This window comes from Heloderma suspectum, chromosome Z (assembly GCF_057233095.1).
Source record: "Heloderma suspectum isolate Gila_16-S chromosome Z, 16-S_ref, whole genome shotgun sequence".
NCBI classification, from domain to species: Eukaryota; Metazoa; Chordata; class Lepidosauria; order Squamata; family Helodermatidae; genus Heloderma; species Heloderma suspectum.
In genome coordinates this window covers 4,283,341-4,310,443 of record NC_139476.1, presented here as the reverse complement: position 1 = coordinate 4,310,443, position 27,103 = coordinate 4,283,341, and the positions used below count along the sequence as shown (strand labels likewise).

The 27,103-nt window shown below is 47.3% G+C and overlaps 2 protein-coding genes across 4 annotated transcripts; both read left to right on the top strand.

Moving 5' to 3' along the window:
• Positions 1 to 231: 231 nt before the first annotated feature.
• Positions 232 to 24,682, top strand: LOC146333524 (perilipin-3-like). Of its 3 annotated transcripts, none has more exons than XM_084825470.1 (9): positions 232 to 264; positions 5,181 to 5,242; positions 6,524 to 6,600; positions 9,096 to 9,291; positions 10,950 to 11,032; positions 14,603 to 14,927; positions 16,114 to 16,313; positions 17,940 to 18,068; positions 20,021 to 24,682. In XM_084825470.1, exons 3-9 carry the CDS (start codon positions 6,541 to 6,543, stop codon positions 20,366 to 20,368), a joined length of 1,341 nt encoding a protein of 446 aa, XP_084681596.1. In that variant the 5' UTR covers positions 232 to 264; positions 5,181 to 5,242; positions 6,524 to 6,540; the 3' UTR covers positions 20,369 to 24,682. The 3 variants fall into 3 exon arrangements, with proteins under 3 accessions (XP_084681596.1, XP_084681597.1, XP_084681598.1); XM_084825471.1 differs by having other exon boundaries at positions 5,181 to 5,326; XM_084825472.1 differs by lacking the exon at positions 5,181 to 5,242.
• LOC146333523 (uncharacterized) lies at positions 22,494 to 27,087 on the top strand. The gene is made up of 4 exons (XM_084825474.1): positions 22,494 to 22,579; positions 24,393 to 24,478; positions 24,741 to 24,915; positions 25,040 to 27,087. Exons 1-4 carry the CDS (start codon positions 22,570 to 22,572, stop codon positions 25,318 to 25,320), a joined length of 552 nt encoding a protein of 183 aa, XP_084681600.1. The 5' UTR covers positions 22,494 to 22,569; the 3' UTR covers positions 25,321 to 27,087.
• The last annotated feature ends 16 nt before the right edge of the window (positions 27,088 to 27,103 follow it).

Below are 27,103 nucleotides of genomic sequence, written 5' to 3'. Positions count from 1 at the left end.
TTCCCAGCAAGTTACAGAAACTGAAAATCGCATGACCCCGTTTTACACACTTGCGCGCGCGCGCGCGCACACACACACACTTCGGGTTCACTTTTCCTTCCCCCCCCCCCATTCCGCCGCCCCACCCAGCCACATTCCGGAGTCCAGGTGGCGCCCCTAGCTCCCGATTGCATCAATCGCGAAAGGGGAGTACCCCGGAGCATATAAGGAGCGGAGTTGGGCGTGCCCTGCGGCGCAATTGTTGGAGTTCGCTTGTCGATGCGGGTGAGTTGGAGGTTTTTTGAAAGTCTAACCTCTTGGAAGCAAATAGAACTTGGCGTTGGATTGTGAATGCGTAGCACAGCCTGGTACCAGAGGCGGTCTGCCTGTGTACACCAGTTGCTGGGGAACATGGGTGGGAGAGTGCAATTGTGCTCATGTCCTGCTTGTGGGTTCCTGGTTGACAGCTGGTTGGCCACTGTGTGAACAGAATGCTGGACTGGATGGACCCTTGGCCTGATCCAGCAGGGCTCTTCTGATGTTCTTATGTACCTTCCAGATGGGGTGGACTACAGCTCCTATCATTCTCAACCAGCAAGCTCCTTGCCATGCTGGCTGGGAATGATGGAGAGTTGCCTTCTCCAACTGGGGACTCCTGCAGATGGGTTGGACTATAACTCCTGTCATTTGAACCCATCTGGAGGGGCCCCAGTTGGGCAAGGTTGAGCTTACAAAAGGCTTAGCCAGGGTTGTGGAATATATTTCTGGGAGTCTCTCAGTCTAACCTACTTCACAGGGCTGTTGTGAAGATAAAATGGAGGGGAGGAGGATCATGTAAGCCACCTTGGGTTCCTTGCAGGATGGGGGAAAAAGGCAGGATATATGTGTAATAAATACATTAAATTAATGAGTAGGACTTAACATGAGACCAATCAGCTTAATGAAATTGAGCCCTCTTAAGCAGGAGCAGCGTTTCTTGCTTGTGGGCTTCCTAAAAAATATCTAGCTGGCCTCCCTTAGGAATAGGATGCTCTGTCTCTTAGTCTGGTTTAGCAGAAGAATGTGCACGTTTGTTTTTGGCTCCTGGTACATTCACGGGACCACAACTTTCTAGTAGTGAGGACTGCAGGCTAAGGTTAGGGTTCTAGGATAGAATTTATTGAATTAGTCCAGAGACTGAATCAAAAGCTGACGAAATAAAACCTGTTTAAAATTCTACATAGAAGTAGTTTTTTCATAAATCATGCAGAGAGCTTTGGCTATTGGGTGGGATAGAAATGTCATGAATAAACTAAGGGTGCAATCCTATGCTAGGACAGAACAAAAGTTCTACAACTCCCAGCATGCCCAGGTTGTAGAACTTTTGTTCTGTCCAAACATGCATAGGATCACACCCTAAATTAATAAAATATGGAAGGACAGACCATGTCAAAAGAGAAGATGAAATCCATTTAAGCCTCCACACAAATGCACACAGGATATAACTTGATGTTTGGACCCTGTAAAACAGAACTAAGCATTAAACTAAAAGTTAAAGCTATTCTAAGAAAGAGAAAATGCAAAACAGAGGGCATAACTAAAATGAGTTTATTATAGACCAAGCTCAGAATTTCCACCACAGTTAACCAAGGTAGATTCCAGATATCTTTTCCTGAGGAATCGGATATCTTTTCTGGGGGAGCTGCCTTGTGTTAGTCTAATCTGTTAGTCGATTCCTATGCTGGCCTTCCAGATGCCCTGGATGACAAACACCCATCCTCCCCAGGGAAGAGGGGACTTGTAGTCCAGTCTACACAGGCTGGCAGTGGCTCTCCTTTCTTCCTAGCCCTACCTGGAGATGCCAGGGATTAAACCTGGGAACTTCTACATTTCTAGGCACCTATGTAAGGACATGGTGGCGCTTCCAAGGAGGTAGCTCAGAGGCAGAGCATCAGTTTCGCATGCAGAAAGTCCCTGGGTTAAATCCCGAACATCTCCGGATAGGGCTCTCTGGGTGTGTTGGACTACAAATCCCATCCATCTGGCTGGCTGGGGGTGTTGGGGGTTGTGGTCCACATCTGGAGGGCCCTAAGTTGGGGCAAAGCTAATGAAGACAATCCTGAGTTACTTCAGCTAATGTATAAAGCATCCTCTTGGCAGAACACCAGCTCAAGGGTAGGGAGCCGAGATGTTTGGATGCTGGCCAGCTGTGCCTGGTGTTGACTTGTAAGGCTGGCTGGCATTCAGACACCTTGATGGCTTTGTGCTTTTCCTCAGGCAGGGATAGGAAGCATGTGTGGGCCTCCTCCAGATGTTGCTGAACTACAGCTCCTATCATCCCTCTCCATTGCCTGTGCTAGCTAGGGCTGATGGGGGGGAGGGGAGGGGAGAGAGAGAGAGAGAGAGAATATATATATATAAATATATATATATAGTATTATTTTACAACTTTCATATACCACTCCACATTGAAACAGTTGCAGTCCTACAATGTCTGAAGGCCCACCTGTCCCCCACCTCTGTCCTAGAGGTTGTGGGGTGCAGTCGTGACCCTTTAAGTTGAGGCGCAGGCTTGTGCTGCATCTGTTGGGGGTGTAGGCAGGGAAGTAATCCCTTAAGTCTTCTGGGGTTTGCCAACTGCTCCCCCAATAAAAACAGGCTCCTAAGTGGTGGTTTAATTCCTCTCTGCCTCTTGTCATTTAAATCCAAAGGGTGCTCTGGCTAGAACTGGGGTTTGGTTTGGAAACTCTTTCAGCCAGAGTGCCGAATTCCATTTCTGAGAAGCTTTCGGAGGTCACATTCCAGTGGTGGGCAGAGCCAAAGGGAAAAGGAGCAGGGGCAAGAAATATCAGCATGTTTTAGCTTTATTTCACTGCCAGTGTGAGATTTCCCATTCCAAGTGAGATTTCCCAGTCCAAAAAGTATATATCCCAAGGGCGTACCTGTGCTGCAGAGAAGAGATCCTACATAGCGCTTTGTTGGGGCTTCTCCCCCAGGGAGTTCTGGGAACTGTTCAAGTGTAATGAGGTTAATATATATCATCAGTCACCAAACGGGTTGGTTCTTTCCTGTGCCAGCCATGGCACTAGAAAAAAATTAATTTAGATTCACCTTTGCGTGGCTACTCCAGTGGCAACTGAAAACACTTTCTCTCTGCTTTGCCCCCTCTTTCAGAAGAAAATTAGTAGTTATACCTTACTCCCAATGCTCCCATATGTGGAGTAAGGTGGCGTGGAGATCACCACCTCTGGGAAGAGCCCGCTCCCACCAAATATAAATGACCACTCCTGATCCATTGTAAACCTATATGTTCCTAGCCACAGTAATTTGGACAGTAAATGAGGCATAAGCTCCCCAAAATGAGATGAATTTTGGGACTCCTATTATGCAGCAATCCAGTATTCTAGTGTTCCCTGACTTGGTATCTTCCAGATGTTTTGGACTTCAACTCCCATCTGCCCCCATTAGCATGGCCAATGGTCAAGAATGTTGGGAATTGTAGTGAAAAACATCTGGAGAGCACCAAGTTGGGGGTGGCTTCTATAATCTGTCTGTCTATAGCTAATCATTGTTCCATACCCAAAATACACTTTGGTGTATGCTCAGAGGTACTCTTGTGTTATTCACTGCCCACTGCCATGTTAGCTTTGTTAGAATTGGAGAGATTCTGTCTTCAACCTGAGCTGTCTGACACATCTTAAAATAGCCCTAACGTATTTTCTCTCTGCAATAAAAAGAAGCATGTCTCTTCTGGGACGAAGATGATGAAACAGCCACAGTGGGTAAATTTGAGTGGTGAGGGTGGCGGTCTCCCATTGACTCACCCCTGCTGCAGAAGAATTCTTGCAAAATTTATCTTTGGGTGAAAGTACCAGCCCTTTGCCCCAATATGTGCAAGAATTGCTGTTGTATTTGGCTGTCAAAGACATGTTGTCATCACACACAGGCTTCTGTTAGCAAGCAAATAACTTTCTTGAGTTTCTTGTTTGTGGGAGTGGAGGTTGTTGCACTGCCAAAACTAGAAGCAAGACAAAACACCCAGAATTTCACAAACTCGGCTGTTTGGCACAACTTGCGTTGGCATGAGAAGTCTGGCTCGTTTCTGGGTACAGCTACACAGCCAGCTGTGGGTCATTTTTAGTCCTTCTATACCTGATGTTCAGGTTGTAAGTGCCAATGCTCATGTAAACAAAACAATGTCACCCACGTACGCGAGGGAGATATCAGCAGGATGAAGACCTGAGCATGCTTGCTGGCCATGAAATGCTGACTTAATGGGGTGGTGGGGAGACAGAAAACAGAGGGTGAGGGGGAAACGGAATGGAGTAGCATGGAGGAGGGCATGGCTGGCATCCTGAAAAAGAGCACTCGAAATAGCAACATTTTGTTACAGTCCCCAGTTGTTGCAGTTTCTCCTCTCTCCCCACTTAAAGGAAGTGGAAATTGGGAACTACATTATACCAGGTCAGATGATTTGACCACTTAGTATTGCCAACTCTCACTGGCAGCAGCACTCTTGAGGTCTTTCTCCCGTCACCTGCTACCTGATCTTTGAACTACAGATGCTGGTGATTGAATCTGGGACCTTCTGCATGGAAAGCAGATGTTTTGTCACTGAGCTAAGGTTTATTCATTTTTTTATTCATTTCATTTATATCCTGCCTTTTTTCCTCCGTAAGGAACCCAAGGTGGCATACATTATCCTCCTCCTCTCCCTTTTATCCTCACAACAACAACCCTGTGAGGTGGGCTGGGCTGAGAGTCTGTGACTGGCCCAAAGTCCCCCAGTGAGCTTCCATGACTGAGTGAGGACTAGAACCCGGATCTCCCGGCTCCCAGTCCAACACTCTAGCCTCTACACCACACTGGCTCTCTGGGGTGGGGGTTCCCTCTCCCCCCACCCCAGCCCCCGGAAAAAAAGCCCCTGGCATGTGAAGGATGAGGCTAAGCTAGAACTCTTGTCCCTGACATGCTAGTCTTCTAGGCACAGGGATTTGTCATGCTCAGTGGAGCATTTTCTCAAGCAAGCCCCCAAATAGTGCAGACCCTGGCATGGCCTCAAGCAGAGCTAGATGCATTGATGCTAAATGTCCCTACTTAAGACAGCTTAACACAGGTGAGCTGCTCCTTGCAAGATTGCTGGCTGTCAGGGCGCCAGGTTTCTGTTGTTCTTGCTGCTATGATGATGGCTGCATTTATATCCTGCCTTTCTTCTCTTGCAGAGAGCCCAAGGCAGCGTACAGGGTCTTCATCTCTCCATTTTCTCCTGGCCCAAAGACATCCAGTGAGTTTCATGGCTGAGAGGGGGGACTAGGATCTGGGTCTTCCCAATCCAGTGCTCTAACCAGTACACCACACTCCCTCTCAGGTAGGGAGAAACATGGGAGGGGCAAAAGCCTAACAGAGGAAGAATGGAAGCAAGTGCCCCAGGGGTTATTGATTCAGCAAGGGGTGAAGACTGGGGAGTTAGTCCATAATAACTTAAGCAAGGCAATGCACCTTTAACCATTCATAAAGGAAATAATTGTTAACAGTGTCCTTTTAGAAGGGTCCCTACTTAAAGCTGTCATCCTAAACTCCATTTACTATGGAGTAAGCTGTGTTGAATACAGTGCAACTTAGTCCTGAGTAAACAGGACTAAGAATCCCAGTCCAACACTCTAACCACTGTCTTTTAAAAAGCATGGGTGAATCATGAAGATCTGTTGACGGGGCGAGGCAGTTGGGAAGAGGTCACAAGGCACACGTCACCCCACCCCTGGTGCAGCTCAGGGCGACTTTGGACCAGCTGCTATCTCCCTGCACAGGGGTTGCAAGCACAACGTGAGATAAGCACAGTGCCTTGAACTCCTTGGACAAAAGCCAGGAGAGTGGCAGTGGGGGTGGCCCTCCCATTGTTGGACTACAACTCCCACCATCCCTGTCTGTTGGGGCTGATGGGTTATGGGACTCCCTTAAGGAGAGCCCTTGCTTTGCCCACCCCTGATCTGAAGCCACGTTGTTTTTACACTCTGTACATGTTCAGAAACCTTGCTTGTGGGTGTCTGTTTGGACTATGGTCTTCTCCCGAGGATCTTGGAGTGTGATTGGAGGGGGTGGGTGGCTTACATCTGGTCCCAAGGTGTGTCCCACCCTGCTGCCTGCTTTCGTTCTAGCGGTCAGGTCACATAATTCCAGACCAGGAATGAAGAGCCAGAAGATGGGTTTGTTTGTTTCTTGGGGGGCGGGATGCTGTTTACATTTTGCAAGAAATCTCAATCCCGTTTTGCAATGTTCTTGTGCAGAGTTCAGGAGCTGACCCAGAGAGTTGTGTAAAGAGGGTGGCTTTTCTTTTCTCTCTCTCTCTCTCTCTTTTTTTGCAAATGGGCCATTTAAGGGGGGAGAGGGATAAGTTCCTTGCCCCTGCATCCAGTCCCTACTGAGAAACAGAGCTGCCTCCAAGGACAAATCACAATGCTATCTATCTCCTGACCTCTGCTCAGGCACTTTCTAGACAGTCCTGGAATTTACTCCAAGCATTTCTTGATAAGGACTCCAGCGAGTTTCTAATTTTCCTTCTTCTCAGCTGCACCTCGCCTCGACATGGCTTCCACCGACAGTGCTGATCCCGCGGCCTTGCCAGCAGAAGAGCAAGACCAGAAAGTAAGTTGTCTTCAGGGTGTTGTGTTTTTTTTTTAATGCATGTATTAAAATAGATCTTGACCTGTTTTGTACTGGCTTCTAAAGTGGTAAAAGTATTTTTATGCTGCTCTTCAGCCAAAAGGGCTCCCAGAGGGACTTAACGATCAATTGAGCACGACAGTCCGTGCCCGCAGGCTTACAGTTTGAAAAGGCACGACATGCAAAGAAAAAGGAACAGGGAGGGAAGAGGAAAATAAAACATCCCATCACAAAAGGAATCTTCAGATGTTATCAGCTAGCCAAGTTGGGAGTATGGCAAGACCCAGGTTTTATGCATTACCACAGGTTCTGATCAGACAGTGGTAGAACCTGAGGGGCCTTATGCAGAGTCATACCATTGGGTTGCCTAACATCGTCTGTGTTGACTTGTAGTGGCTCTCCAAGGTTTCAGATATACAGGATCGAACCTGGGGGACTCTCCACATGCACTCTAGCAGTGAGCTGTGGCCCTTCCCGTAAAGGTAAAGCAAGATTCTAGTCCCTGTGGTTCTGAATAAAGGGCTGATTTAAACAGCAGCATAGGAAGCTGCCTCGTACCGAACCTTGTGGAAAACAGATGACCAAAACTGGAGCAGAGGCAGCAAACCTAGGAGGGCCAGAGTTCAAATCCTCCCATGGGGCTCCAGTGAAAATGATGCTACCCTAGATGAGGCGGGGAAGCACGGGGACTTGCAGTTTCACAGTCAGTGCCACTGGGTGAAATGTGACAAATGTCATCATTGCTGGCTGGCAAAAATTTCAGGCTGCCCGATCTCACTTACCTTTACCCCCAAGCGAGTCCCATGACCCCAGAGGGCTGCTGCCAGTCTGTCTAGACAATACTAGATTTCATGGATCAGTGGAATCAGGTAATTTCCCATGTCCCTCTATTAAGGGAAACTCAAAAGGGTACCTTGGAGATCATCTGGTCCCACCCCATCCCTCCTTGCAACTGCAGAATCCCTGACTTCTGTTGTCAGTCCCCTTTTAGGTTTGCATGTTCAGAGTCCCCCTTGGTGACTCCATGGCTGAGCACTGTATGAATAGTGTTGGAATGGGCAAGTGGCCTGGGTTCAAATCCCACTCGGTCATGGGACTTCTTGTGCTCAGGGCTCATTGCCATCACTTGGGCTAGGAGTGTTGCTAGGCCTGGGCTCACAGGCTCAACCCTGCATCTATTTCTCAGTACCCTGGATGTGTTCCACAGAGCCCTGTGTGTCCATTGAGGGCAATAGATTTTTTTCTTGACGTAATTACTGCAATGGGGGTAGTTTTTCAAAGGCGATTGCAGCTCAGGAGGGAATAGCTAACCCCTCCCCATATGCTTCAAGACCCCCCCCCCCAAATAATCCTCTGCATGGCAATCAAGCTGAGAAAAAATCTTTACCATTGGTTTGGGATGATTTGGGGCACGGTGCGAATTAACTGAAGTGTGTGTTTTATGTGAGATGATTTGGAGGAGGTATGAATCGCCTCCTTTGAAATTTAAATCAATCCTCATAATTATTTCTGCATTTGCATAGACAGATATAAATTGGCATATACAAATCTTATGCAGATGTGTAACTTAAGGGCTTGAGTCTAGCTTTAAGTGCCTAGCAACACCCTTATGAGAGGGTTGTGAATAAGAATGTACAGGTTTTGTTAAATCCGTTCCATCTGAATTTCATGCCTTGACGGGTGTCTGTTGTTCAATCGTCCCCTCACTGACGGAATCGGGGGTTTTGTACAACGTTTCTCATTCGACTTGTGTAAATGTGCATTAATGCGAATCTGCCTTAACTTAATGCCCGTGCGCTAATGAGCATTAGTTAACAAGAATTTGCACAAATATCTCCCAAAATGGGGGGGGGGGAATGAAAAATGCACAAATCCCCTCAAAATTCACATTTTCACGCTTTAGCCTTGAGGGGGGGATGCATATTTTTGGTCTGTTTTTTCTTCATACTTTTGTACAATTAAATTTGCAGACAATTCCCAGAAAGTTAAAAACAAAAACAAAACAGTCCACAAGTCTGTGGAATCGAAGCAACTCAGAAAAAGCTGGCCCAATGCGGAATCCTTGGGTCAGATTCATAGACATCTAAACTCGTTTGAATCCATTCCAGATTTCTCCGACATCCCTAGTTATACTGTGGGGACTTGTGTATTGCGCAGTGTCTGTCTGTCTGTCTGTCTCTCTCTGTTTTTAGAGGGAAGATAGAATTTGACAGCCCCCGCTACAATGTATCTGACAGGGGTGCCTCCAATAGTATTAAAAACCTGCTGTCTCAGACTTCACTTATTAAGGATCATCGGCTTTCCCCAGCCTGGTGCCCTCTGGACTCCAACTCCCATTAGCCCCAGCTACCATGGCCCATGGGATTGTAGCCTGAAACTCATACAGGACGCCAGGTTGCAGAAGGCTGCTCTGTTTTCATTGGTACTGTCAAGTTACCAGTCCTCATGACAGTTTCTATGTTCCATTTCCTCCTCAGAGTGTGGCTGACCGTGTAGCCAGCCTTCCATTGGTCAGCTCTGCCTACGACATGGTGTCCGCAGCGTACACCTCCACAAAAGAGAGCCACCCATATGTCAAATCCGTCTGCGACGTGGCGGAGAAAGGGGTGAAAACCATTGCTTCTGCGGCTGTCAGTGGAGCCCAGCCCATACTGAATAAACTGGAGCCACAAAGTGAGTGATTCCGTGGGGGGGGGGGGGGCTGACTAAAATGGCCAAACCAAGGTTTATTTATGCCTGTTCATATTATGGGGGGTTATGCCTCATTACCCCCTCTGAAGTGGAGGATGACAATGCCTCACCCAGGCACGAGGCGGGGCAGCCAAACAGAAGGGGGGCAGGGAAGCAGATATGACAGTAAGCAGAGAGAATATACAACTTTTCAGACCAATTTTTGCTTACATTTGGTTATAGGCTTATCCTGCTTCTCTTGCATGTATTTTTTGTTTATCTTGCACATAAACAAAAATGTATACTTCATTCATATACACGAAGCATTATCTACAAACAATATAAATGCAAAGTTAATAATCTGTCACATCAAATTATATAAGAGATATTCACTATATGACAGGGAGAATAAAGACCTGCATAATACATTTATATATGTAGTATCATTAAATTCAATACAAAATAGGATAATTAACCTTAAACATCAAATTCCAGCCACTTCCCTTTACACCAGTAATTTAGGAAATAGTAAAGCAGGAATATATATTTTCATTTCTATACCATAATTTTCCCAATATTCGAGAAAACTTTTCCATTCCTCCATAAATTTGGGATTCTTCAGTCTCGCATCTCTCAATCTGAGTACCTCACTGATTTTCAATAACTCTGCTGTTCGTTTGCTGTTTAGTAAACCAATCCTTACCTGTAATTAGTTTCGTATTTTTCCAGTTCTTGGCAATAATCATTTTTGCTTCCATTAGCAAAATAGATAGGCGGCAAATTTTTGAGAACTACATAAAAATATCTTAAAAGCAGATTGCACAAACAAACCATCAGATTAAAATAAGGAATGGACAGGTTAAAAGACAACCTACAATGACAGCAGGGTTTATAAAAATAAATAAAAGCATCAAGGACTTAGAACATTTGGTTAAAAGCTTTGAAGAATAAATTAGTCTCGATTGTCCTTTAGGTATCTTAATCCCATGTTCTGCCTTGTGAACCTGTTTTCAGGGGTGGGGGAAATTCTAGAGATTGGGGGCCACCATGGTAAAGACCCTTTGGTCAGCCCCTGCTTGGATTATAAACCCACAAGCAGGGACTGTCTTGTTTTTAATTGATTGGTTGATGTTCCTTGCCAGACACTCTGGAGTCCTCCATAATTTATCCCAGACATTTTGCTCTATTATCTCAATATCCTCTTCCCAAATTATGTTCATTGGTACTGTCAAGTTGCCAGTCCTCATGATTGTTTCTGTGTTTCTTCCCATATTATGATATATATTTTTTGCAATCCCATCTGACGTATTTGTGTCTATTTCAATCAGATGTGAATGAATGTTAGAGACTAATCCATATTGTTCCATTTAACAGATGTATTGACCCTATGTTCCAATAATATACCCCCAAATTTTGTCCTAATTCTGTTCATTAGTCTGACTCAAGGACTGGTGATCAGATAATATGGTTGATTGAGGAGAATCCAATACGCTTTCATTCCCTGATGCTTTTCTTCTAATTTTGCTGTAACGAGAGGGGTTTTGTTTCCAAAGAAATTCTGTCAAATCCATTTTATTCCCACTTTGTGTGTTTATCTCTGTGAGCAAAAGCTGGACACAATGGAAACACCTGTCTTATAGGATAATTCTTTCCTTGTTCAGTTTCCACAGCCAACGAATATGCATGCATGGGGCTGGACAAGTTAGAAGAGAAGTTGCCAATCCTTCAACAGCCAACAGACAAGGTAAGAACTCTAAGTCCAGGGAGCTGGAAGTAGGATTGTGTGTATGACGAGATGCAAAATGTGCTGCATCCTGAGAATTTTTTTAAAGTTCTGCAAGATATGTAAAATGAAGCCTGTGATGTCTTTCTTTTCTTAATGAGAACTGTGGAGCTGGGGTGAATTGCTTAAAGAAATGCCCTAATTAATCAAGGGGAGATTGTCTTAAAGGAATAACATAATCAGCTTGTCATAATCGCTCAGAGCAGACGGCGCTGGGGTAGATAGATCAGGGTACACATCCAACAGACTTTCAGTTCTTCAATCAAAGTCGGGTTATGTATGCTTGTGTATAGCAGGGGCAGCCCTCCAGATGGTGCTGGACTCCCAGCTCCTATCAACCACAGAAAGCATGGCCAATGGGCAGGGATCATGGGAGTCTTAGTCCAAAAAAAATATCTGGAGGACCACAGATTCCTCACCCCTCAGCTCTACTTTAATGTGAGCAGCTTATGGTCTTTCAGATGCTTTGGCCTACAGTTCCCATCATCTCTCACCATTGGCTATGTTAGCTAGGGTTGATAGGAGTTGTAGGCCAAATATCTTGAGGAAAACAAATTGCTCAGCCCTGGTATAGAACGACCTTTAAAATATATGTGTGTGTTTTAAATGGTTGCAGAATTACTCTTGTGTTTGGGGAGTATCAGTGATAGCCCAGGATGCAGCCTTAAGCATTAGAGCCCTGCTGGATCGGACCAAGGGTCCATCTAGTCCAGCATTCTGTTCACACAGTGGCCAGCCAGCTGCCCACGGGAAACCCACAAGCAGGACATGAGTGCAGCAGCACCCTCCCGCCCATGTTCCCTGGCATACTGTCTCTAATCCTGGAGGTATCATGTAGCCATCAGGACTAGTAGCCATTGTTAGCCTTCTTCTCCAGGAATTTGTCCAACCCCCTTTAAACCCGTCCAAATTGGTGGCTATCACTCCATGGTGTGCTAGCGAGTTCCATAGTTCAACTCTGCGCTGCATGAAGAAGCCCTTCTTTTTACCTGTCCTGAACTTTTCACCAATCAGCTTCATGGGAGGACCCCTTTGGGTTCTAGAATTATGAGAGGGAGCGAAATGTCTGCTTATCCACTTTCTCTACACCATGCATAAATTCGTACACCTCTATCATTTCTCCCCTAATTCATCTTGTACCACTAGTCTGTTCAGGCCAGAATTGTCTACACTGACTGGTTACGGCTCTCCAGTGTTCAGGCCAGAATTGTCTACACTGACTGGTTACGGCTGTCCAGTGTTTCAGACAGGGTTCTTTCCCAACCCTATCTGAAGATCTCAGGGATTGCATCTGGGACTTTCTGCAGGCACAGTAGGGCTCTACCTGAGCGACTGTCACAGGCATTATCCAATCCCTTCCCTTCATAGCAAACTTCCTCTGTTTCCAGCAACCACACTGCAGAACTGCCTCTTCTCCCCCTGCAAGAAGACACTGTCCAATGGTGTAGTCCTACCTTCTGAAGCAGAGGTGTTAATCATGAAGGTCCCCATACCTAGTCTCCAAGGAGAGTCCAAAATCTCAGGCAGTTGTGTGGATCTGTATCAGCAAATCACTTGTAAGAGTTTTCATCTGCTGGGAGCAGGACTTTTATAAAGTAAATGGGTCTTAATTACTCAAAACAGACCAAAACGGAAGAGAAAATATTCTCAGGTGCCTGAAAAAGCTTTTTATTGTGTCCAACGCCTTCGAGAAGGACTTTCCTTCCTCAGGAGCTGTTTATCTTTCTCCCAGTGTGTTGCCCAGTGCTTCTTCTATCTTAAAACGCTCAAAGACAGAGTTTTTTCAGGCACCTGAGGATATCTTCTGTTCTGTTTTGGGACACATCAGTGCCTTCCCTGCATGTTGTTTCCTCCGTTAAAGACCAAGCCACCTGAAAACACCTTGCGTTACAAGAGGAAACAATATCTTGTTGGAAACATTAATTTCCTTCCAGCCGTCGTGACAATTGGAGCAATGTTCATACATGCAGAACATGGTGAACCAAAGTTATCTGCTATAGACGTTGCATCTGTATTCACCCAGAAGGTTGTTGTTCTTGTGCTTTAAAACTGTCACATAGAGCGGAAAATAATGCATTCAGTATGAGGCACAGATGGGATGTTACACCAGTAAAGCAGAACTATTTTAATTGTAATATGACCCCTAGTTGTTGGAGGTGTGGAGCCACCAGAATATGTGGTGGGATTGCCCATCGGTGCAAAGGTTTTGGGTCCAGGTTTTGGGTCCAGGTCTTTGCCTTTGCCAGTGAGGTCACACAACAAGATATAACACTATCTGCAAAACTGGGGCCAGGTTCAGACAGTCACTGGGGGAAATAAAGCAGCATTGGTTGTTTCTCCCACCCCCATGCATGCTGGTCCATGACAGGATTTCCCTAATGACCTGTGCTGTGTCACACATAGCGATGTCAGAGAAATGTGCATGAGTTCAGGTTTTTTTAATCAAACCTGGGGATTCTGCAGCAGACTAGTTTTCCCCCTGTTGGCGGAGTCCATGGACTTGCGGACTGTTTCCTAACTTTCCTGATCTTTGCACGAATTTAATAGTAGAAAAATACGCTGCTTTTTTTTTTAAGCATCCAAAATGTGCATTTTCCCCTAGGATAAAGCATGAAAGTGCTCATTTGGGGGGATTTTTTGTATTTCGGTGGAATTCACCATTTTTGCACATGCAAATTTGCATTTGTGCAACTGCAAATTTGTGCAAATTCAGACATTTTTAAAAAATCCGATTCCATTGATGGGCAGACAATGGACAAAAGGCAACTGATAGTCTGTGAAACATAGAACAGATTTTATACAATCCATCCCTAGTCTCAGGTTGCCGTGTCATCCGAACCTGGCGCATAGCGACTTTTCACCCACCCTGCAACCCATGGCTTGCAGTAGGGGTTGTAGGTGGGTGAAAAGTCATTACACTCATGCCACGTGACAGGTTCAGATTACATAGCAACCCACAGCACTGTGGATAATTAGGTAATCCTAGTTGTGCAATCGGCAACCGAAGCTGCGTTGTTTCCCCAGCTGATCATCCGAACCAAGCCTGAGACCGCTATCTCTTTGTGTGGACTCTAATACACAAATAAGACATAAAGAGCACCTGATGTTTTCCTGGATAGCAGCCAGGTTGATCATAGCTGCCAACTGGAAATGAGCAAATGAACTTTCTCTTACCCTATGGAAACAGAAAATTTGGGACCTTGCACTGATGGAGAAACTCACTAAACATCTTCAGGTACAAAGAGGCCAAGTAGAAAATGACACTTTTAATGGAATATGGTATTCATTTATTGAATTCGCTAATATTGAGAAGAATACCAGATGGCCTCCTAAGACACATTGACCTCTGTAGCGTGATCTGTTAGGGTGATGAGTGATAACTATATCAGATCATCTTGCTTGTACCAAACACAAATCCTGAGTGATCAGAAAGACTGCAAAGAAATTGATTCACATCTGGTGTAATTGGATTTGCTACTGTTCATTGTTAACTTTGAAGAAAAAAACCTGTTGTACAAAATGGTCTTCCAGATTATCTCAGGCACCAAGGATCTGGTGACGTCCACAGTGACAGGGGCGAAGGATGCAATCAGCGGTACCGTCTCTGGGGCCAAGGATGCTGTCACCAGCACAGTGACTGGGATGGTGGATAAAACCAAGGGGGCAGTCCAAGGGGGCGTGGAGATGACCCGGTCAGCAGTCCAAGAGGGCATGGGGATGACCCTGGCAGCTGTCTCCAGCAGCGTCAACACAGTGTCATCAGTGGGGCAGATGGTAGCGAGTGGCATGGATGCTGTACTCTGGAAATCTGACAAGCTGATTGACCATTATCTTCCGATGACAGATGAAGAATTGGGTGAGATGGTTATGATGCTTTCGGCATTTTAATGGAGGCAGTTGAGAGGGCGGAACGGGGGCTGAAAGCTCTGGCAGGCTAGAAGTACAGGGATAGTTTAGCCATGGCCTATTGCCCAAGATGACTTGCCTGTACCCAGTGGCAGCTGGTGCCTCCAGTTCCAGAAGGGCTGTGGTCCATTCTGGGATTTAGTTACAACCACCCAAAGCTCTACATATGCCATCCAAGGTGCTGAACTTTACCCCACCAAAATGAGTTCAGCACCTTGGATAGCACCTTTAGAGTTTTGGTTGGTTGAAACTAAAACCGAGAATGGAATCACAGTCCCTCGGGAACTGGAGTTAACATCTGCCAGTGCCTGTGCTGTATGTGTTCTGTGTGCCCCTTTAATAGGGCTCCAGGTGAGCTCTGGAATCCTGAACTGCCCTGTGAACTGGGCCGCTTGCTATTTCTGTATTCAAGTATTTAAGATCTAAAAATACCAGCATATTTAAGCTTAAAGTTCCAAGTGCCAGGAACTAAGCCTTGAGAGGCATTTCAACCTTCGAATGGGGAAAAACCTGCAAAAACAGTCAGGAAGCCCCAGGAAGCCGGATTTGTACTTCCAGGAGGGCTGGATTTGTCCGTCAGGCCTGAGCTGCTACACCCCTGATCTATAGACTAGCCTTCCCCAACCTAGTACCCTCCAGATGTTTTGAGCTCCAACTCCTGGCATCTCCCCAGGAAAGCTTACCTTTCTGAGTCAGTAGAAACAAGGTAGTCCCCACCTTCAATCTTGCAATCTAAACAAACACCACATAAAAGGAAAAAGGGACAGGAAGGGAGAAGGAGAAAACCTCGGCACCCATTCTTAATGTTAATAGGAGTGCTCCCGCTCACGTTTCCGCTGGGAGCAATGACTGAAGGGTTTTTGATGTCTTGCAACCCCAATCCTTCCAATAAGCTGTGTGTTACAAATAAAGTTTGAAAATACTACTTCTCATCCCCCAAGCAAAATGCTGATGGGGTGCCTCTCCTCCCCGGCTGTCCCAGCTTTGATCGCTGGAATAAGGAGCTTATTTAAGACCCAAGCTCTGTGGGGAGGGGGGATGCAACAAAGCAGAGTAAGCAAGAGCTGTTTCTGTCTTCCTCCTCCTTCCTTCTCTCCCTGCCCTCAAGACACTTAAAATTCTTGGCTTTCTTCTAGCTAAATTGGCCACCTCCACGGAAGGCTTCGAGATGGCCACGGTGGAACAGCAGAAAGAGCAGGGGAGCTATTTCGTGCGCCTGGGGTCGCTCTCCAGCAAGCTCCATCACCGGGCCTACCAGCATTCCCTGGCCAAGCTGAAAGATGCCAAGTATATCACCCAAGACGTCCTGGCCGAGCTTTACCAAACCATCGAATTGGTAAGGACACAGCACCAACGCAAAAAGCAGATTTCCGCCTAGAGCAGGCGGAGCCTCTGGGTGTTGCTGGACTACAAATCCCATCAGCCTCAGTCAGCATGGTGGGGGCTGTCCAATGCTCAGAGGGCAGCATTGCCCACGCCTGTGTCCTAGAGTTTTGGAGGGTGGTTCTTTCCCTGGCTATGTCTGGGTTGATAAGTAAGGGGGGTAAGAAGGGAAAGCTGGATTTATTGCAGGGGTGGGCCGAGTGCAGAACCTTCCATCCCCACCAGTGCAGCCCCTGCTGCCCTCCATCGCCCCTCAAAATCCAGATTCTTTTAAAAAAATCTGGTAGCAAACCACTACGGAGTCTTACTGAGAGCACATTTAGCTTGCGGACAAGTTTAGCTTGTTTTCATTAAGCCCTGCAGCAGTTAAATGGCTGATGTGCCTTGATTTTTTTTCCTGCTGAGTGAGGAGCCTAAATGGGGGACCAGAGAGGAGGGAAATTGGCCCTAAACGAGCCAAAATCGCCCAATCCTGATCTACTTGTCTGTCTCTAGCTTCGCCCTTCCCAACATGGTGCCCTCCGGGTGGGGGTGGGGGACATGTGATTTAGCATCTGGGGCTCAGCATCCATCTGTACCTTAAGAGCCCCAGAAGCACCATGCTGGGTCAGATCAAGGGTCCATCATGTCCAGCATTCTGTGGTCAACCACATCAGCACAACAGCACCCTCTGAATTGGAGTAGCAGGGCCAGGGTTTGCAGGGATGCAGCACCGGCACTTTTTTAATAGCAGGGTCACCAACATCCTCTGCGGGGCCAGCCCTATCATTGGGCAGAGTGAGGCAGTTGCCTCTGCTGGCAGATGCTGGGAGGCAGCAACAAGGTGTTCAAGGAGAGAGCTGTATGCTGTGCAGCCTACTCCACCCCCCACCCTCCCAAGTTAGCCCGCTGCCCTCAGGTTCAGGACATCGCCTCATCATTAGTGTTGAAGATAGATGCATCTGCCTGTCCAGACGGATTTTGTGCATGGACTGGGAGGGGGCCCATCTTGTCCTTTGCCTCAGGCAGCAAAATGTCTTGGGCTGGCCCTGATCATCTATCACCCCCTTCAGGCTCCTCTATTCCCTCTGAGCTTTCCCCCAGCAACTCTATGTTGTTCCCTGTCCTCATGCAAGGTGTTTTGAGATGGCTTGGTCTCAAATGGGCCGTTAACACCCCCTAGCTTTACAAAGCCCTGCTCCTGGCGGAGATGAAAACAGCCAGAACTGGCTTGTTGATACGGATCCACACCTCTGCCTGCATTTTGGGGGATTCTCCTGGGGGAGACGTGGCTACGAGAATTGCTGTGATGAGCACCTGTAGTTCCAAATTGACCACTAACCTTCTGAATAGCTTGACCTCAGTTTCTTTGCCAATTCCCTCACCTCTTGGCCTCATCAGGTTGTCTTCTGTGAAATGGGTGTTGGAGCTTACAGAAGAATGGCTTGTGTTTTGGAGCTCAGCCACCACACCGCCTTGTACTTAGCGTCTCACTTTTCATCCTTGCCTCATCCATGTGGTCTCCACTCGTGAATGCCATCTCAAAGCGCCTAACCCGGAAAGGGCTTTGCTGATGACTCTCTCCCTCCTGTCCTCCCAGATTGAACAGATCAAGCAAGGGGTTGATCAGAAGATCCAGAGCGGGCAAGAGACATTGCATCAGACATGGCTGCAATGGAGACAACAGCAGGCCCCGGAGATGAGCCAGAAAGATGTGACTGAGCCAGAGGTGGGTCACTCCCTTGAGAAATCCATGCTCTGAAAACAAAAAACTCTCTCCATGAGAATATCCAGCCTTAAAATCTTGTTTGTTTGTTTGTTTGTTTGTTTAAGAGATTAAAGGTGCAATCCTGTGCATGTTTGGACAGAACAAAGTCCTATAACTCCCAGCCAGCCCTAATTCTTGTTTTGATTGATTGATTGATTGATTGATTGCATTTATATCCCGCCTTTTTCCTTTTGCAAGGAACCCAAGGCAGCTTACATTATCCTTCTCTCCATTTTATCCTCACAACAACAACCCCGTAAGGTAGGTTAAGCTGAGAGTGTGTGACTGGCCCAAAGTCACTCAGTGAGCTTCCATGGCTGAGTGGGGACTAGAACCCGGATCTCCCAGCTCCTAGTCCAACACTCTTGCCACTACACCACCTTTTTAGCCCGCCTTTCAGGGTGGACTGCCCTTACAAGGCGACTTACAATATTACGACAACCTGAACATACAGTTACAATAATTTCCTTCCATCGGCTGTATTTTTACCCTGCTCTTCAGCCGAAAGAAAGCTCCCACACCAACTTACAAAGATTAATAAGGAGACATTCCCTGCCCTCAGGCTTAGAATCTAAATGACACAACACGAGAGGAAACGGGATTGGGAGGGAGGAGGAAGAAAGCACAACTCAGGTGCCAGCTCTTAGTTTCAAAGTCCTTATAAATTTGTATCATGGAATCATAGAATCATAGAATAGTGGGGTTGGAAGGGGCCTACAAGGCCATCAAGTCATAAGCTATCAATAAATGATAAGAGCAGATCTATTTGTACATAGTCATCAGACCATTACCAAACAATCATTTAACCAAAGATAGTAGACAGATATCAATACAAAGTTAACGTGTTTACAGTCTCGCAGTCTAAAAGACATGACACAAGAGGAAATGGGATTGGGAGGGAGGAGGAAAAAGAAGAAGCAGAACTCTGGTACCCATGCTTAGCTTCAAAGTTCTTCTAGGTGTTCTAGAAGGGCAAAACAAGCTTCCTGCAGCGGTTTCTTCTCTGGCCAATATATGAGGCTAGGTTGGTCTCCCCCTTGCCGTGATGCTCTTCCTGGAGGCAGGGGGCGCGGCCTTTCAGTGAGCATTGCTTCTCTGGCCGATGGATGAGAATTTAACACAGAGCCATACCCTGGTCCTAATGGTTTTAAAGCCCCAAATGCAGACTGGAATAAATGTCTCTTCAGGCAGCCAATATAAGTGATACAGGTGAAGGGTAACATGATCCGAACATCTGGCTCCTACAGGTTTTTGTTTGGTTGCAGTTACAGTTTCTGAATAGTCTTCAAGGGCAGCCCCACCTACACCTGGTTTTTTCAGCAATGGTTTTACTACTGCCTCCTTCAGGACCATCAGAACTACTTTGTCCTGTAATGAAATGCTGGCCGCATCTGAGGTCTGTACTGTAAGGCGTATGTCAGTAGGGGAGGGATGTCAGACAAATCCGCAACAGAAAAAAATGAGTTCGAATTTCTATGAATCCAACCCAGGGATTCCACAGCAGACCAGCTTTTCCCCGACTGACATAGATTCTGCAGACTTGCAGACTGTTTTTTTGCTCGGCAGAATTTTATGCAAATTTAGTCGTAGAAGCATATGTAACACAAAAAACACCAGCTGAAAATACGCATTTTCTCTATAGGTTAAAGCATGAAAATGCACATTTAGGGAGGATTTACGCCTTTGGGGGGATTTGCACAAGTGTGCATACACACAGATTCGGGAAACTGGGGAAAATCCAACTCCATCAGTGAGCAGACAACGGTACATAAGGCATCTGACAATCCATGAAACACAGACAGAATGTATTTTACGCAATCCATACATCCCTACAGGAGGGGCATGGGCCTAAATAGCACATGGTAGGCCTCAACCCTCCAACAATCTTGACGTGAACTCTATTCTCTCTACAGCAGATGGAGTCTCAAGCTCTGGCTGTTTCCCATGGCCTTGCCCAGCAGCTGCAGTTGGCCACCAAGGCTTTGGTTTCCAACCTTCAAGGTCTACCCGCCAGCCTCCAGGAGAAGGTGGGCCTTGTCCAGCAGAACGTCGAGGATCTTCGGGCTTCCTTTGTGTCCGCTGGGTCCTTTCAGGATCTGTCTGGCTCCGTCTTGGCCCAGGGCAGGGAGCAACTCTCCAGGGCCTGTGAGCTGATGGAAGAGGTGGTGGACCACATAGTCCATAATGCTCCCCTCTCTTGGATAGTGGGGCCATTTGCCCCATCTGGCAAGCCAGAGGCAGAGGAAATAGAGACGGAGTAGGACTATTTGGGGGGGCTTCTCTGTTCTTTGCGGGGTGGGATCTACGATATTTTCCTGAGGGCTGTTTTGTTTGTAGCTTCCAGCAGGCCTTGTGCAAAGGGGAAGATCTGGTTTGGGCAGCAAAGTATAACTCAAATAACCAAGAAACGCTTGGCACAGAAAATTTCACAGGGTGAGAGAATTGTTTCGCAGGGTGTGGGGTGGTGTTGGGACGGTTCATTTGCCTCTTGTACTTGAGCGAGGCTGCTGCGGCCTAGTTGGAACCCAAACTTTGGCTGCCATCTAGTGGGACTCCTTTAATCCAAGTTAGCAAGTCAATAAGTAATAAGACTGCCATCTCCAGGAGGGATTTTTTTTCCCTCTGCCAATTCCCTAGTAAAAGCAGAACATTCTACTTATTTGTGTAAGGACACAGGGTCTTCTGCTCCCTAAATAACTTTGGCCCAGTTCCAAAAGTCGGGTTTGGTAAGACATTTTGGCAACTGCAGCTGAAGCCGTTGGCCATTTGGAAGTGCCAAATTTGGCCACACAGGCACAGCATCAAACTGGAAAATGAGTCATCCTGCGTTGTACTTCGCTTGACATATGTGTAGGAGAACTGGAGAGAAATGTTGATGTGGCAAGATGTCTGCCACTGCAGGAGGGGAAAGGGGGACCTCTTCTTGTGTCCCTGGGGTTGGATCCAGATTTAGCCGTACTTAGAGGAGACCCAGCAAACTGATAGGACTTATGTTAGCCATGACTACATTAAGTCCCATTGATATCAGTGGGTCTACTCTAAGTATGGCTAGATCTGGATGTAACCTTTATATCTCTGCATAGCTCAAAGTCCAAAAGCAGTAAAAGATGTGATCTTTGCAAAAGCCTTAAAAAACAAAAACCCACAATGTAAAATTCCCAAAAGACTTGGATGGAGGCTTGAATTGGTTGACATGGTTGTCTATTCCAGCAATGCGTTCCTAAACATGGATTGTCTATTGGTTTCTTATATGTGATTGATCCCGTTCCTAGGACGTTCTCCTTGCTCCATTGTCACTTCTTTTGCACCGTGTGCCTTAGTTCATCAATAAAACACTTCACTGCATTAAAACAAAATGGCCTCTTGTATTTGCATGGAGAAAGTGAGGGGTGGGGGGGGGGACCCCACCACACAAATAAACCACTCAACTGCTTGGAATTGGTGGGGCCAGGGCTGGGGGATGACACTGCTTGTGGGATCAACTAGAACCCCTACATTTGGGAGGACGCCCTTCGCAGGGTCTCATGAGGGTGCCGGAAGCTGGGAACTGAGGGCTAGAACCTTGATGGCTATAATTATTAAAAGGGGAAAGGATAGGAGTGGTCAAACATGATTTGGGGTGGGTAAAGTTGGATGGATTAGGAAGGTGGAGGAGGTAAAATGACCTCACCCAACCTGGTGCTCTCTAGCTCTATTGGACCAACTCCCATCATTTGCAGCCAGCATGGCTGTTGCAGTCCAACACATCTGGAGGGCCCCAGGTTGCAGGAGGCTGAGTTAAGGGCGTAGCCTAGCCAGAAAAGGGGGGGGGGATTAAAGGCAATTCTGTGGGAAAAGCAGCAGGGGGAAAATTAGTATTACAATGTCGTGTAGTGGTTAGAGCACTGGCCTGGGACTCAGGAGATCCGGGTTTAAATCCCCACTAGGCCATGAAGCTCACTGGGTGACTTCACGCCAATTGTGGACTGTCAGCCCAGCCTACCTCACAGGGTTGTTATGAGGATAAAATGGAGAGGAGGAGGAACTTGTAAATGGCCTTGCATTCCTTGCAAGTGGGAAAAAAGGCAGGATATAAATGTGGTTAATAATAATAATAATAGTAATAATAATAGTCCCGGGAGAGAGGGAAGAGAACATGGTTCTTCGAAATGCTAAAAATGGAATAAACCGCGAGTCCAAGCTCCATCTGACATGATCTTCTGAAAACGACTTTCTTCCATGCATCTGCATCCTGCAATGACGAAGCTTCCATGGTGGCTCTCGAGGGAAGAACGGGAGGGCAGGTTCCATCCCTTGATCTATGACATCGCACCACATCACAAGCGCTGCATGGAATGATACGGGGAGAGGCTTTCTCTCGGCCGCGCCTGGCCTGAAAAGGCTTTGGCTCCTTCGTCTGGATGGGGAGTGACCATGGTGTGAATCAAAGTCTCTTGATCCCCTGGTCTCTCAAGCAGAGATCATGGCACAGTGTGAGTAGAAAAGCTGGCTGGCTAATTTGGCTTACCCCTTTGGCTATGGGTGAGGCGCATTTATGGGTATGGCTTTGCAGGGGCTGCCTCAGTCAAATTTCGTTTTCCCCGCCTGTTTTTCCAAATCCGTCTAAACAGCCTAGGCAAGGAACAATAGCGCCTCTGTTGTACTGACCCTGGTTCTCTGTGCCAGGGGTAGGCAATGTAATGCCCTTGAGATGTTTTGGAGTACAACTCCCATAAGCCCTAGGCAGCATAGACAAATGGTAAGGGATTATGGGAGTTGTCGGAAACATCTGAAGCAGGAGTGAAGAACCTCTGCCTTGGGGGCCAAATTTGGCTCTCAGGAGTTCCCCCCAAATCTGGTATCTTCCGCCATGTCCACCAATAGAATACGGCCCCTGTGAGAGTCTCCAGAAATAGGGGTGAAAGAGCTAATGTAAAGTTCCAGTCCTCACTGTTGGTAAAGCAAGATTCCAGTCCTCATTGTTTTGAATAAAGGAATGATTTAAAGAGGAACATTGGAAGCTGTTTGAGACCCAAGTCAGAACATCAGTCTATCTAGCCCACTATTGTCCACACTGACTGGCAGCAGCTCTCCAGGGTTTCGGGCAAGGAATCTTCCCCCACCTGGCCTGGGGATGCCAGGAATTGAACCTGGGACCTTCTGCATGTACTCTTCCGCTGAGCTATGGCTTCATGGTGGGATTAGTGTTCTCCAGCACAAAGCAGAGCCTAAAACAGCCAATTTTTGTCTGCCACCTTGATGTCAAGAAGGGAAAACAAAAACTTCAAAGTGTGCAATCCTGTGCTACTCTTACTTGAGAGTCAGCATCTTTGCATACAGTAGGACAAAGACAGGTGACTTGTAGGCCAAACTATCTGGAGGGCCACGGCTCCCATGACCCCCCACAGTTGGCTAGGGATGATGGGAGATGTACACTAGAACACCCCAGAGGACCACAAATTGCCTATGCCTGCAGTAGGACATCTGAGTAAACAGGCCTATTGTTGGTCTGCACAGCTGCTATTTTAGTTTGCAATTTGAAGTCAAGTCTCAAGATTTCCTATGTCCTTCTTGCAGATTTCAGGCTTGAGGGTTCTACTTCTTAAAAATAGTGGAACAGAACTCCAAGATCCTCCAAGAGGAGCAGCACTGGTTGCAGGTTTTGGAGGGCCCTTGGGCAAGACCCCCCCCATAGGCCCCCCTCCCTCAGTGGGTCTCCCTTCTCACTGCCATTGTCCCCAGCTGCTTTTGTTCCTCTTCCTCATCACTTGCTTGTTTGGCAGGCAGAGAAGCCAGGGAGAAAGTCGGCCATCGAAAATCGAAAGACATGCACTTAGGCTTCAAAGAATTCTGAGCCCAGGAATTTGTTTGGAGTCCCAGAAAAACTGAGCATAGCTCACAGTCCTTCCACGCAAAGACCCATTGCTGATGACCCCATACGTGCTTCATCTCAGCAGTATAATTTAGGACAGGGGTGCACAGTTAGACCATGAGGACTGGAATCTTGCTTTGATTTAGACAATGAGGACTGGAATCTTGCTTCGTTTTAGACCATAGCTCAGTGGTAGAGCCCCAGCTTTGCATGCATTCTGAACAGCCCAGGTTCACTTCACAAACTCTCTTGGTAGACTGGGAAGGACCCCCATCTGAAACCCTGGAGAGCTGCCTCTAGTTTAGGTGTGTGGGTGTAAGGTGTGGGGGTGGTAGAGACACAAAGAAAATTTGCTGCAGGGTGTGTATAGAGTTTTGCCATTGGACAAGGGAATTTTCCTCGAGACCTTAATTTGTTCTGTATTTCCGGTCTAGATTATTCATCTGAAGAATACAAGGTGACAACAACAAGTTGTTCAGACCCTCCAAAAGAAACAACTTACATCAGGCAGGAGAGAGAGGTATGTGTGCATCACTGGGCTTTAAGGACTGGTAGTTATTATTAGATATTATTGACCCTGGGGATGGAACATACAGGCATCCTTGCAAATGATGCTTTTCTCAGGGCAACCTTCCCCAACCTAGATATTTTGGACTACAACTCCCAGAATTCCTGACCAGTGGCCATTCTGGCTTGGACTAATGGAAGGTGAGGAATTCTTTTGTTCCCTTTTGCAAAAAATGGTGCCATCTTGTGACTCAACCCAACCCCCTCTCCCTTAGATTTCCATGCATAAGACAATCAGCCTTTCCCAACTTTTCAACACGAGCGATCCCACTTCTACCACCACTGCAGATATTGACTTCAAGAAAGATGCAGCTGGCAACACCACCAGGAGGATGTCTTGTCCTCCCCTGAGCCATGACCCACTGACTCAGTTAGGCTCCAAGCATCCAAGTAAGTTCCGTCCGAGTTGGTGGACAAAGATGGGGAGATAGTGGTTACAGGAGGGGGACAGGCAGGGTGAATTTGGGAGGCAGGCAGGCATGTGGGAAAGTTGATTTGATGCGGATCTTCACAGCCACAGCAGCTCAAATGAAGGGCAAAGAAGAACTGTACCAGGAGGAGGAGGAGGAAGAAGAGGAGGGAGGAATGATGCAACTAGAATTACTGGAGCATCAACCACTCCCAGAAGCAGAGAAGAATGCTCCTCAAACAGTACCAGCATGGGAGACAAAGTATCCTCTGGAAGAGCAGCTGGTTGTTCACTTACCCCCAACAGAGGAGACGACATTTCCTGAGCAAACGCCAGAGAAGGTATCTTATCTTTTGAGTGCCATCTATGCAACTGGAGTCACTTAGAATCATAAAATAGTAGGGTTGGAAGGGGTCTGCGAGACCATCTCGTCCACCCCCTGCTCCATGCAGGAATCCAAGTCAGAGATCCCCGACAGATGGCTGTCCAGCCTCACCTTGAATGCCTCCAGTGTGGGAGAGCCCACCACCTCCCTAGGTCATGGGTTCCATTGTCATATTGCTCTACCAGTCAGGATGTTTTTCCTGATGTTCAGCCGGAATCTGGCTTCCTGCAGCTTGAGCCCATTTTTCTGTGTCCTGCACTCTGGGATGATCGAGAGGAGATGCTGGCCTTCCTCTTTGGGACAGCCTTTCAGGGACTTGAAGAGCGCTCTCCTGTCTCCCCTCAGTCTTCTCTTCTCAAGGCTAAGCATGCCCAGTTCTTTCCGTCTGTCCTCACAGGGCTTTGTTTCCAGTCCCCTGATCTTCCTTGTTGCCCTCCTCTGAACCCCCTCCAGCTTGTCTGCATCCTTCTTCAAGTGCGGTGCCCAGAACTGGACACAGTGCTCCAGATGAGGCCTGACCAGTGCTGAGTAGAGGGGGACTTTTTGTTCTTTTTGTTGTACCCGTTATCCCTCTGTGTCTGGTGGTAGAGTATAAATGGAAGAACCGGCCCCACCCCTGCAAAGGCAGGACAAATAAGCATGGGCGAAAACCAGAGATTGAAGGCTGCTCCAGCCCATCCTGAGTAAATATTCAATTAGCATGCATCCAAAGCATGGGCTTTTTGGTGGTGGCACCACAGAGGTTCCCCACCCCTGCACTAGGTGCCTTGGGGGATCTGACAGTATTGAATCACAGCCTCTAAAGTAAACCAGATAATACTAACAGCCCTGCAAAGTAGGTCCAATGGGTCTCTGATGTGTAGCTTCCGGAGCTGTCTGACAGCTCCAGGGAGCAGAGTCCAGCGCTTGACTGCCAGTGTCGAAAAAGCTCATGAGGCAGGACGTCCTGCTTAACAAGACAGCAGAACAACCAGAGGGTTCTTCCCTCCGCTCCCCCAACGCCTTGACTGGAAAGGTACAGGAGGACGCTGTGCCGGCTCCAGGTTTTGAGGGCCCCGGGCAAGACACCCCAATGGGCCACCTCCCTCCAAGAGTCCACCTTCTCGCCACCATTGCCGCCAGCTGCCTAGCTCCTGATCCTCGTCCTTATCCGCTTGCTTGCTTGAGAGGGAGAGCGCCAGGGAGCAAGGAAGCCATGGCCTCTTCTGCTCCTCGTTGTCCCCACCACCCTTGTCTGGGCCGGAGCGAGAGGCAGGCGAACACGCAGGATGCAGTGGTGGAAAGGAGGAGCAACTTCAGGAGGGAGTCTTGTCAGCGGGCCCCTGCTGGGGCGTGGGCCCCTGACAAGTGCCCGACGATGCCTACCCTTGACACCGGCCCCATGAGGAAGGGTTCACCTTCAGGTAAGGATTAGGAGGAGGAGATAACGCCAGTTAACCGTTTGGGAAACTCTGTGCCCATCATTCGATGCTTAAAGCAATACGTTCTGAAGCATTTCAATAACATATTCTATGGAAACTGTTTTTAGCTGCTTAATTGTCTTTAAATTTTGTAGATTCACATTTTTGTGCCGTATTTTATCCTGTGAATTGTTGTGAACTGCCTAGAGACCTTCGGCTATCGGGCGGTATAGAAATGAAAATACTACTACTACTACTACTAATAATAATAATCTTTTCAGGACGGGGAAGAAGAAGCTCCAAGAGTCCCAGACCTGGCTGAAGAGAAGGAGGTGATAACCTCTCGGCCACCACCCCGGGCGGAGGCAGCAGTCCCACAGGTAT